Source organism: Rhinopithecus bieti, unplaced genomic scaffold (assembly GCF_001698545.2).
Source record: "Rhinopithecus bieti isolate Rb0 unplaced genomic scaffold, ASM169854v2 scaffold_72086, whole genome shotgun sequence".
Lineage (NCBI taxonomy): Eukaryota > Metazoa > Chordata > Mammalia > Primates > Cercopithecidae > Rhinopithecus > Rhinopithecus bieti.
Window position 1 is genome coordinate 30,503 of NW_016826615.1, and position 12,883 is coordinate 43,385.

Genomic DNA, 12,883 nt, shown 5'->3' on the forward strand with positions numbered 1-12,883 from the left:
TTTTTTTTTTTTTTTCAAGGTAAAAAAAGAAACTTTATTAGCTAGCCAATGTGAAGGAGGAAAGGGCGAGGTTCACCGGTCTCCGGCGGTGGAGGCCGAGGAAGTCGCTCTGGCGTTCTTGGGCGAGGTTCCTGGGTCCGCATATGAGGAGGGGCTGAGGAAGTTCGCCCTTTCTTGAGTTTTTATGACTATATGAGATACGGACGCTAAGATGTGGACGCTGAGATATTGGCCATTTCAACTTAGTAGTTTGTCTGGTATAAGGCTTCCAATGGGGTTATTTCCCACTTCAGTGGTAGCCCAAACTCTCTGTTTTCAAAAGCTGTAACATACACGAGTCAATACCACTAGCTACACATAACAAGGTTTATTGAGAAAAACTTACGAGCAGAATAGCAAGCAGAGCACGTTGCAATATTGAGAATCTCTGCCAAGCTACCAAGTACGGAAGGGAGATATTAACTGAGGCCATTCAGAAACATGTTTGTCATTCTCATTAACTGATAACTTTTTTTTCTATTATGAGAATAGTTTTTCTTTTATCCTGTATAATTTCCCCATAGTTTGAGTTCCATTTCCAATTATTTCAGTAATAGCATTGCTAGTGGAGCTAGATGTAGCTAGGCAACTTGTCAGTATAAGAATTATTTACACATTTACAAACTATTTCTAAGCAGTCCATCAAACTAATTTTCTTTAAGTTAATAATTTCAAGTATTTTAACCTTTTATTTTTTCCAGGCTCTTAGTCATCTTGGACTTTTACTGAACCTTTAAAATTTTTAGACTTTCTTTTCAGTTGAGGAGCCTAAAACTAGTCTCTATGAATGTTTTGATCAACAGTAATTGTAATTTTTAAAAACTATCAAAATATTCATAACTTTTGACTTTTGTAACACCTATATTGAAATTTTTCTATAAAATTGATTTTTAGAATCATGTTAGTTTGTACTGTATTACACACTTTAGGTCCTCAATATTTTTGTTTTTCTTCTATATAGGAATGCATTCCACATCTTGTATTATTGCAGATAAGAATGTCAATAATATTTTATTAGTATTTTATTGATAATTTGTCTCTTATTTGCATTGATAATTAAAAATTCAGTGTAACATCAATACTTGTGAGAGAGTTTTTTCCCTAAGGGGAGGAGTATGGGTTGGGGGTTGTGTTGACATTTTAGAAAATGGATGGAGTTAAGGAAAGTTCCTGAAAAAGAAGGTATTGAAAAGAAAAAAAAAAGAGGGCAGTTTGGGCAGTTATTATTCAATGACATTTTCCATTTTGCCTGATTTAAGAATTATGAAATGTCCATGATTATATGCATAACAGATAGTGCCCCTGTATATCTATTTGCTTAGTAAGAAAAGGATGCAATGCTCAGATCTTCAGAGTTAACAAATGCTTTCGCAAGCAGGAGGAGATACACTCTTTATACCACTTCAGTGATGTTGAAGACTGTCATGTAGAGTGCTATCAATACACTTATATAAAAGCTGCTAAAATACATGCTCATAATTAGACTATTATATGGTAGTATTTACACATGGAGTGATTATTATAGAGTCTTAATCTAATCAGGCAGTGAATGACACAAATTTAGTAAGATTTATAAATCTTATTTTGGTTGTTTATGGCGATTCACCAAATAATTGGGAGAGTGCAAATCACTTGCTTTATTATTATAAATAATAATATTTCGTGGCTATAGGCTGCCTTCTATAGTCATCATTGCTGTTGTCCTCCTCCTCCTCCTTCAACTCCTCCTCTATCTTTTCCTCATTCTCCTCTTTCTCTTCCTCCTCGCTTCTCCTTCTCATTCACCATCTAATCAGTAGGGGTTTGAAAGTATTTCCACATCTCTTTGACTGACACAAGCTTGAATACAGCATTGCTTGCATACCTTCCTAGTATTTTTTATTCCTGACCCCCTCAGCGGAAGTATCATGCTTGTTATGCTGTGGTTCCTTATGGTTGCAAGAGACAATAGAAGTGGGGCATGCCTGAATGTGGGAATATGGTTATAAATGAACAGTATATTAGCATTTAAGGCATTGTTCTTTGTATTGCCACATATTTTCTCTATTGTTATAAGAAAATTGCCTATGTAGAATCAAGTGATTAATGATGTTCCATAATAACCATTTCAGAATCTTTAAGAACATTTGCTTTCTATTTTTAGCTATGTGATAATATTAGTGTCGGGGAGGTGGTTTGTGAATAACTGTAACAGATAGTTTCCAGATGAGTGTTAGACTTTATTTTAGAACTAGTCATCTTAAATTCAAATACCAAATAGAACTAATAAATCAGGTTTGAGAATGAGATACTATCCTTAATCTAGGATAGGAAGCACCTATTGTCTTTACTTTTAATGTTGTAATTTGCTTTATAATGCCACTACAAAAGTCTGTCATAAGTTCTATGTTTTTTAAAACTGTCCACACCATATATCTATATCTATATCTATATCTATATCTATATCTATATCTATATCTATCTACCTTTTTTTTTCAGAACTGTCCTCTCCACCCCACTTCCCTTTTTTACAACCCAAACTTTGGAGTTCGAAATTCATTCTAAACTAACAAACGTAGGATAGGTGGCAGTATGTACACTGAAAAATTTTGCTTCTGTGAGACCAAAATTCAAATTATTTTAAACACTTTGCAACAAACCTTAGGCAAATTATGTCAACTGGGGTAATAGCTGTTAAAAACAAAATGCATCAAATTCTGTTACATTTCATAGGACTAAGAAAGCTTTGTTAATTTTTTATATAGTTTGATCACTTAAATTATCATCTAAACTAGAATATTGCGACAACAAGCAAAAACTGGGATTGTGCATGCAAACCGTGACACCTGGTTACCCTAGTTCTGGAACCTGGAAATCTGATCCTTTGGCAACTGGTGGAGAATAAATACCCCTTACCTTAAAGAAAACTAACTCAGAGCTTGGGAAATTGACTTTGGTGAAAGATGATGATCTTTTAATGTCAAAGTGACTGTGGAGAGATTTTAATTTTCATTCTCAAATAAAATTGTGGAAAAATAATTTTGGAATAAATGTGACTAAAAGATAAATCTCCAAACCATCCTGTGTTCTACTTTGGCTGAGTAAATTTTTCTTGTTCTGTGGCTTATGACCTTGAATAATGATTATATTGGAGTATTTTAAATGATTCCCTTAGTATTATGTATCCCTTTAAATCACAGGACATATGTTACTGTCTTCAACTTGTTACCTAGCATCAATTTCATATTGGAATTATCATAAATTAATGAGTAATCATAATTATTTAATATCCTTATGTGTTATTAAAATGATTCTTCACTTGCAAATAAAATGGTCTTCACATAATCTAATACCAGATGTTTTATAATTCTAAAGCTCAGAGAAGAAACGATCTAGCCCTGCTATTTCAGATCTTTCACAGATCCTTAAGTCTCAAGATGAATCAGCATCTTTAGAGAGTTCAAATGAAGTTTCAGTTGCTGAAAACCAACCCAATAAATCTCCATCAGAGACCCATCATAAATCACTTACAACAGTATCATCCAGCAAAGAAGTTCAAGATTCACTGTCTGTTGGAACATTGGCTCAAAAAAATGAAACAGTGATGTCACCATTCGTTTTACCTCCTGTTCTTACAGAAAGTAAAAAGGTATGATATATATAGAAATTTGAAAGCTGTTTATTTCATATTGCTCCTTCACTATCCCAAATAAATGCTAACCCATTTAAATGGGTTAAAAATTCAGTATTTTCTTATTTCAAGAGAATTAAAAGTTTGCCTTTTAACACAACCTGCTTTATATTTAGAATGCTGAAAGTAATATTTGGGAATCTAAGTAATATTCTTAACTTATACAAATTGTTTGATATTGATTAAAAAGTTGTGGGTTATATTTTAGTTTTAATGGTAACATAAAAGGTGTGTCATTCTGAGATAAGGGAAATTTTCATAGTTTTCAGCTTCATCTACAAAAAAATATTTTTATACAATAAGATGATTGTAAAAGCAACTCATTTTGAAATAATTTTATATAAGTCTCTAAACAAGACCTAGAAAATTTTTAGAATTGTTTTTGTTAAAAAGCATTTAAGTAGGAAATTCTCAGGGCAAAAATGCTGGGAAAAGAGAAAAGATAAAAAGGCTGTACGTATCTGACATGTATCCACAATATATCTTAATCATACATTTTATTAAAGTATTCCTATAATAATAATTTTGTAAGTCATTTGAATTCTTCTAAAGATTAAAACAGACTAAAATATAAATCTAAACAAGAATCTTAATAATTATTAAGACTATTTTCTTAGAACTATTTGCGAGGGAAAAATCACAATATTGCTTGGGCACCCTCCTTGCTATTCAGTGTTCCCAATTGCCTCTCAGGTCCATTAATTGTTCTGACTTTTAAATTTGATGCATTCAGGAAATAATGAAAAATAAAATGTTTCTGCAATGACATTGTAGATGAGAGCATAAAGCTAGCTCTTTTTCTCAAAGCAGGTAATTAAATACCAGTCTTGATATATATATGTATATAATTTCTAATTACTTATTACAACTTTGTTATTAAGGCTGATGTTTCAGAAGAACAATTACAAAAGAAGACTGAAGAACAAACTTACCAAGCACCAGAAAAATCTCAAGGTAAAAAGATTCTGTTTTGGAAGATGAAAATGTGAATGATTATGTGTTCCCATGATATAAATATAAATAAATGAGGGGAGAACATTATTAAATATACAAACAACTTGTTAGGGAGTCACTGGACAGCATACAAATATAACAACAATTATATAAAAATTATCTTGGTGGGCTGGGCACAGTGGCTCACACCTGTAATCCCAGCACTTTGGGAGGCCGAGGTGGGTGGATCACGAGGTCAGGAGTTCAAGCCCAGCCTGATTAACATAATGAAACCCTGTCTCTATTAAAAATACAAAAATTAGCCTGGCATGGTGGTGCGTGCTTGTAATCCCAGCTACTCAAGAGGTGGAGGCAAAAGAATCACTTGAACCCGGGAGGTGGAGGTTGCAGTGAGCCGAGATCATACCGCTGCACTCCAGCCTGGGTGACAGAGTGACACTTCATCTCAAAAAAAAAAAAAAAAAAAAAATTGGTGAGTTATCATTATATTACTTAGAGAATCGACTTTAACTTTAACTAAGATCTGTGTAAAGGGGAAGCAGTAGCTTTATCTCAAGCAAATAATAGTAGGTGGCATTATGAATTCTTAATATGACACCCAGAATTAATCTGAGCATAGAAGGAAAAAAGATGATTTCTGTATACATAATATTTTTGCTAGGTTATTTAGGTGTTTGATATATTATACGGTTAAAAGCAAAGATAATTATTTTTCTTCCTTTCCAACATATATAATGTTAGTATTCAATCCATATTTTATTGCATTGACCTAAACTTAAAATTTTTTTTATTATTATACCTTAAGTTCTGGGATACATGTGCAGAATGTTCAGGTTTGTTACATAGGTATATATGTACTGTGGTGGTTTGCTGCACCCATCAACCTGTCATCTACATTAGGTATTTCTCCTAATGCTATCCCTCCCCTAGCCCCCACCCCCGACAGGCCCCGGTGTGTGATGTTCCCATCCCTGTGTCCATGTGTTCTCATTGTTCAACTCCCACTTATAAGTGAGAACATGTGGTATTTGGTTTTCTGTTCTTGTGTTAGTTTGCAGAGAATGATGGTTTCCAGCTTCATCCATGTCCCTGCGAAGGACATGAACTCATCCTTTTTATGGCTGCATAATATTCCATGGTGTATATGTACCATATTTTCTTTATCCAGTCTATCATTGATGGGCATTTGGGTTCGTTCCAAACCTTTGTTATTGTGAACAGTGCCACAATAAACATACATGTGCATGTGTCTTTATAGTAAAATGATTTATAATCCTATGTATATACCCAGTAATGGAATTGCTGGGTCAAATGGTATTTCTAGTTCTAGATCCTTGAGGAATCGCCATGTTGTCTTCCACAATGGTTGAACTAATTTAGACTCCCACCAACAGTGTAAAAGCATTCCTATTTCTCCACATCCTCTCCAGCATCTGCTGCTTCCTGACTTTTTAATGATCACCATTCTAATTGATGTGAGATGTTATCTCATTGTGGTTTTGATTTGCATTTCTCTAATGACCAGTGATGATGAGCTTTTTTTCATATGTTTGTTGACAGCATAAATGTCTTCTTTTGAAAAGTGTCTGTTCATATGCTTCGCCCCCTTTTTGATGGGGTTGTTTGTTTTTTTCTTGTAAATTTGTTTAAGTTCTTTGTAGATTCTGGATATTAGCCTTTTGTCAGATGGATAGATTGCAAAATTGTTCTCCCATTCTGTAGGTTGCTGGTTCACTCTGATGATAGTTTCTTTTGCTGTGCAGAAGCTCTTTAGTTTAATTAGACCTTATTTGTCAATTTTGACTTTTGTTGCCATTGCTTTTGGTGTTTTAGTCATATAGTCTTTGCCCATGCCTATGTCCTGAGTGATATTGCCTAGGTTTTCTTCCAGGGATTTTATGGTTTTAGGTCTTACATTTAAGTCTTTAATCCATCTTAAGTTAATTTTTGTATAAGGTGTAAGAAAGGGATCTAGTTTCAGTTTTCTGCATATGGCTAGCCACTTTCCCAACACCATTTATTAAATAGGGAATCCTTTCCCTATTGCTTGTTTTTGTCAGGTTTGTCAAAGATCAGATGGTTGTAGATGTGTAGTGTTATTTCTGAGGCCTCTGTTCTGTTCCATTGGTCTATATTTCTGTTTTGGTACCAGTACCATGCTGATTTGGCTACTGTAGCCTTGTAATATAGTTTGAAGTCAGGTAGTGTGATGCCTCCAGCTTTGTTCTTTTTGCTTTTACTTTTAAAACAGAATTAAATGGCTGTGGTATAGGATACANTTAATCCATCTTAAGTTAATTTTGTATAAGGTGTAAGAAAGGGATCTAGTTTCAGTTTTCTGCATATGGCTAGCCACTTTCCCAACACCATTTATTAAATAGGGAATCCTTTCCCTATTGCTTGTTTTGTCAGGTTTGTCAAAGATCAGATGGTTGTAGATGTGTAGTGTTATTTCTGAGGCCTCTGTTCTGTTCCATTGGTCTATATTTCTGTTTTGGTACCAGTACCATGCTGATTTGGCTACTGTAGCCTTGTAATATAGTTTGAAGTCAGGTAGTGTGATGCCTCCAGCTTTGTTCTTTTTGCTTTTACTTTTAAAACAGAATTAAATGGCTGTGGTATAGGATACAGGAGCAACACTCTTCTGTTTTGCTTTGAAGTGGGAATGCCTGCAACTGTTTGACCTGTGATGACCCATTATCTGAGCTAAATATTAGCTATTATCTAAAGACGTTTTCTTTTATCCCAGCAGTCAAGTTGAACTGAATTAATCAAGTTAAAATTTTCAAAATATGAAGTATACGTAACATAGAGTATATCATTTTAACCATTTTTAAGTATACAATTTAGTGGCATTAATTATGTTCACAGTATTGTGCAAACATCACTAACATCTATTTCCACAACTTTTCATCACCCCCAAAGGAAACTCATTAAGCAATAACTCTCATTCCCTGCATTTTCCTCCATTTTGGGTTGCTGTAACAGAATACCACAGACTGGCTAATATAAAGAAAAATTTATTTTTTACAGTTCTGAAGGCTGGGGAGTCCAAGGTCAAGGGACCTGCCTCTGGCTACAGCCTTCTTGCTGCATCATCCCATGGCAGAAGGCAGAAGGGTGAGAGAGCATGAGAGAGCAACAGAGAGAGGAAGGGGGACAAACTCAGGACCCTACTTAGTGATAACTAAACTCCTCCTACAATAATGGCATTAAGCTCTTCGTGAGGATGAAGCCCTTATGACCTGATTATGTCTTAAAGAGCCTGACTCTCAACATTGTTGCACCAGGGATTAAGTTTCTAGTATATGAACTTTAGGAGGCACATTTAAATCAAAGCACACATTGATTTGTATTCTGTAACTGCTGAATTTATATGTTAACTCTAATGTTTTTGTGTGGAACCTTTGAAATTACATATATATGAATCATCTGTGAATAAAGATAGTTTTACTTCTTCTTTTCCAATTTGTATGCCCTTTGTTTCTTTTTATTTTCTAATTTCTCTGGCTGAATCTTTTAGTACAATGTTGAATAACAGTGGTGAAAGCAGATGTGCTCATTTTCAGTCTTTCACAATTGGATACTGCTGTGGTTTGAATGTATACCCTAAAAGTTTGTGTGCTGGAAACTTGGTCCCCATTGTAGCAGTGTTGAGAGGTGGAACCTTTGGGAGTTGATTGGGGTCATGGAGGCCTTGCCACATGAATAAATTAACCATTCATAGACTACTGGGTTATCAAGAGAATGGGTCTTTTATAAAAGCCGGTTTGTCTGTCTCTTGTGAGCCTGTTCGCCATGTGATGCCCAGAACGGCCTCAGCACTCTGCAGAGAGTCCCCACCAGCAAGGAGGCACTCCTCCGACGTAGCTCCTCAACTTTGAAATCCCCAGCCTTCAGAACTGTAAGAAATAAATTTCTTTTCTTTACAAATTACCCAGTCTCAGGTATTCAGTTATAGCAATAGAAAATGGACTAAGGCAGGTATGTTAGGTATGGGTTTTTATAAATGTACTTTATCATGTTGTGGAAGTTTTCTTCTATTCATAGTTTTGTGAGAGTGTTTTTTAAACTATGAAATGGTAACAGATTTTGTCACGTGCTTTTTTTTTAAATCAATTGAGATGAAATGATCATGTGTTTTTTTCCATTGTTCTATTAATGTGGTGTATTATATTGAGTGATTTTCCTAGTTTGAACCACACTTTTCCCGGGATAAATCCTACTTGGTCTTGGTGTATGATTCTTTTAATATGCCATTAGTCCATTTTTCTAGTGTTTTTGAGAAGTTTTACATCTGTATCATAAGGATATTGCTCTGTATGTTTTAAAATATCTTTTCTGGTTCTGGTATCATGGTGATGTTGGTCTTATTTTGTAAGTTTTACCTATTCTTTTATTTTTTGGAAGAGTGTGAGGAGGATTGGTGTTAAATCTTCTTTAAATGTTTCATAGAATTCATCAGTGAGGCTATCTGGTCCTAGACATTTCTTTGTTGAAAGATTTATGATTACCAGTTCGATTTTTTTACTAGTTATAGGTCTATTCAGATTTTCTTTTAAAAATTTTTAGTTCATAATTTTTTTCTGGATACATAGTTGGTATATATATTTATGGGGAATATCAGATATTTTGATACTGCATGTAATGTGCAATACAGTAGGGTAAATGGGGTATCCATCAACTCAAGCATCTATCCTTTGTGTTACAAATAATCCAATTATACATTCTTAGTTATTTTAAAACGTATAATTAAATTATTATTGACTATAGTCACCCTGTTGTGCTATCAAATACTAGATCTTACTCATTCTTTCTGTTTTTGTGTACTCATCCTCATTTCCCCCACTATGCTTACCAGCCTCTTGTTAACCATCCTTCTACTCTCAAACTCCATCCATGAGTTCAATTGTTTCAATTTTTATCTCCCACAAATAAGTGAAAACATGCAGTTTGTCTTTCTGTGCCTGGCTTATTTCACTTAACATAATGTCCTCCAGTTCCATCTATGTTGTTGCACATAAACAGGTTCTCATTCCTTTTATGGCTGAATAGTACTCCATTGTGTATATGTACCACATTTTCTTTATTCATTCATCTGTTGCTGGACACTTAGGCTGCTGCCAAATCTTGGCTATTTCATTATTTTGAAAGTTCAAAGACTTGTTTTGTGGCCTAACGAATGGTCTATGCTTGAGAATAATCCATGTGCTGAGGAAAAAATGTGTATTCTGGTGCCCCTGAAAGAAGTGTTCTGTAAATATCTATTTAGTTTATAGTGTAGATTAAGTATAAGGTTTCTTTGTTGATTTTCTGTCTGGATGAGCTGTCTAATGCTGAAAGTGGGGTGTTGAAGTCTCCAGCTATTATTGTATTTGGGTCTATGTCTTTCTTTAGCTTTAATAATATTTGCTTTATAAACTGTGATGTTCCAGTTTTGGGTGCATATATATTTACAATTGTTATATTCTCTTGCTGAATTTACCCCATTATCATTATATAATGTTCCTCTTTATCTCCTCTTACAGTTTTTATCTTGAAATGTATTGTGTCTGATATAAGTGTAGCTACTCCTGCTGATTGTTTTGGTTTCCATTTGCGTGGAATATGCTTTTTTTCATCCCTATGCTTTCAGTCTATGCGTATCCTTATAGGTGAAGTGTGCTTCTTGTACGCAGCCAATCATTGGATATTGATTTTTTGTAAATCTATTCAGCTACTGTGTATCTTTTGATTGGACAGTTTAGTCTATTTACATTTAGTGTTGTTACTGATTATAAGGACTTACTCTTGCGATTTTGTTATTGCTTTTCTGGTTGTTTTGTGGTCTTCTCTTCCTTCTTTCCTCCCTTTTGTCTTCCTTTTAGTGAAGTTGATTTTCTCTGGTGACATGTAGTAATTACTTGCTTTTTATTTTTTGTGTGTCCATTGCATATATTTTTAGATTTGAGGTTACCATGAGGCTTGCAAATCATATAACCCATTATTTTAAACTGATGATGACTTAACACTGATTGCACAAGCAAACAACAACAACAACAACAAAACAAACAATAAGGAAACTAGCAAAAACTCTACACTTTAACTTCATCCCCTGTTTTTTAACTTTTGATTTTCTCTTTGTTTTATTGTTAACTATGTCCTGGAAAGTTGTTGTAGTTCTATTTATTTTTAATTGGTTCATTATTTAGTCTTTCTACTTAAGAGTGTTTTGCACATCATAATTATAGTGTTACACTATTCTGTGTTTTTCTATCTCCTACTACCTGTGAGTTTTATACCTTCAAATGATTTCTTATTGTTCATGAATGTCCTTTTCTTTCAGATTGAACAACTCTCTTTAGCATTTCTTATAGGACAGGTCTGGTGTTGATAAAATCCCTCAGCTTTTGTTTGTCTGGGAAGGTCTTTATTTTTCCTTTATGCTTAAAGCATATTTTGCCAGATATAATATTCTAGGGTAAAGGTCTTTTTCCTTTAGCTCTTTGAATATGTCATACTACTCTCTCCAGGCCTGTAAGATTTTCACTGAAAAGTCTACTGCCAGATGTATTGGAGCTCCATTGTATGTTGTTTTTTTCCCTCTTGCTGCTTTTAGGATTCTTTCTTTATTGTTGACCTTTGGGAGTTTGATTATTAAATGCCTTGAGGTAGTTTTCTTTGGGTTAAGTCTGCTTCTATAACATTCTTGCTCTTGAATATTGATCTCTTTCTCTAGGTTTGGGAAGTTCTCTGTTATTATCTGTTTGAATAAATTTTTACCCCTATCTCCCTCTTCTTTGAGGCCAATAACTCTTAAATTTGCCATTTCAATGCCAGTAATCCTTAAATTTGCCCTTTTTGGCCTTTGCAGCTAATAACACTTAAATTTTCCCTAATTTATAGATCTTGTAGGCATGCTTCATTGTTTTTTATTCTTTTTTCTCCTCTGGCTGTGTATTTTCAAATAGCCCGTCTTGAAACTTGCAAATTTTGTCTTCTGCCTGATCAGTTCTGCTATTAAGGACTCTGATGCATTATTCAGCGTGTTCATTGCATTTTTCAATTCTAGAATTAGGGAAAATTTAATTCTAGAATTAGGGAAAATTGTTATTAGATGCAATGTCAAAAGGGCAAATTTAAGGATTATTGGCATCAAAATGGCAAATTTAAGAGTTTTGTTAGTTTCCTTTTGCTTGTTTGTGCAATCAGTGTTATCATCAGTTTAAAATAATGGGTTTTATGATTTGCAAGCCTCATGGTAACCTCAAATCTAAAAATATATCAATGGATACACAAAAAATAAAAGCAAGTAATTACTACATGCCACCAGAGAAAATCACCTTCACTAAAAGGCAGAGGAGTCTCACTAGCACCACCACAGGCCCATGGGGAGCACTGCCAGAGTGTTGTCTGTGTTTATTTAAGGACCAAGGGCTCTTTAGTTAGTTTTTGGTGAATGCTGCCAGGCTTGGGATTCAGACTTCAGGGCAGCCGGCTCCAATCTGTCCCAGGGTAGGTCCAGAAATGCCATCTAAGAGCAAAGGTCTGGAATTGGAGACCTCAAGAAAGCACTTGGTGCTCTTTCTCACTCTGAGTGAGATGGTACCTAAGCTGTTTTTTGGTTCTTATGAAGGTCCTTTTTTTTGTGTAGATAGTTGTTAAATTTGGTGTTCATGTGCAGAGGACTATTTGTGGAAGATTCTATTTATAGCCATCTTGCTCTACTTCCTCTATTGTTCAGATTTTCTCTTTCTTCATGATTCAGACTTGGTAGGTTGGCATTTCTATAAATTTATTCATATAACCTTGGTAATCCAATTTTTGTTTTACAGTTGTGCATTGTATTTTCTTATAATCCTTTTTAATTTATAAAATTATAAGGTTTATTTTTCATTTCTGATTTTAGTTGAGTCTTCTCTCTCTTTTATTCAATCTAGCTAAATGTCTCAATTTTGTCAGCCTTCCAAAGAACCAATTCTTGATTTCATAGATTTTACCTATTGTGTTTCTATTTACTTCATTTATCTCTGATCTTACCTTTATTAATTTTTGCCAGCTTTGGGTGTAGGTTGTCCTTCCTTTTCTAGTTTTTTTAAGGCATAAATTTAGTTTGTTTATTTGAGATTTTCCTTTTAATGTGTGTCTACAGCTGTAAATTTCATTTTTTGTACAACTTTCACTGCATCTTATAAGTTTTAGGTAAATTTTATTTTGTTTTCATTTGTCTCGATATATATA

At 34.2% G+C, this 12,883-nt stretch overlaps 1 protein-coding gene across 1 annotated transcript in view; it reads left to right on the forward strand.

The window, feature by feature from the left end:
• Positions 1 to 4,698, forward strand: part of LOC108523019 (coiled-coil domain-containing protein 7-like) — a 22,720-nt gene extending 18,022 nt beyond the window's left edge. Inside the window, exons 5-6 of the mRNA XM_017863474.1 lie at positions 3,394 to 3,667; positions 4,591 to 4,698. Of these exons, the coding sequence (XP_017718963.1) occupies positions 3,394 to 3,667; positions 4,591 to 4,698 (382 nt within the window). The remainder of the gene's footprint in view (positions 1 to 3,393; positions 3,668 to 4,590) is intronic.
• The last annotated feature ends 8,185 nt before the right edge of the window (positions 4,699 to 12,883 follow it).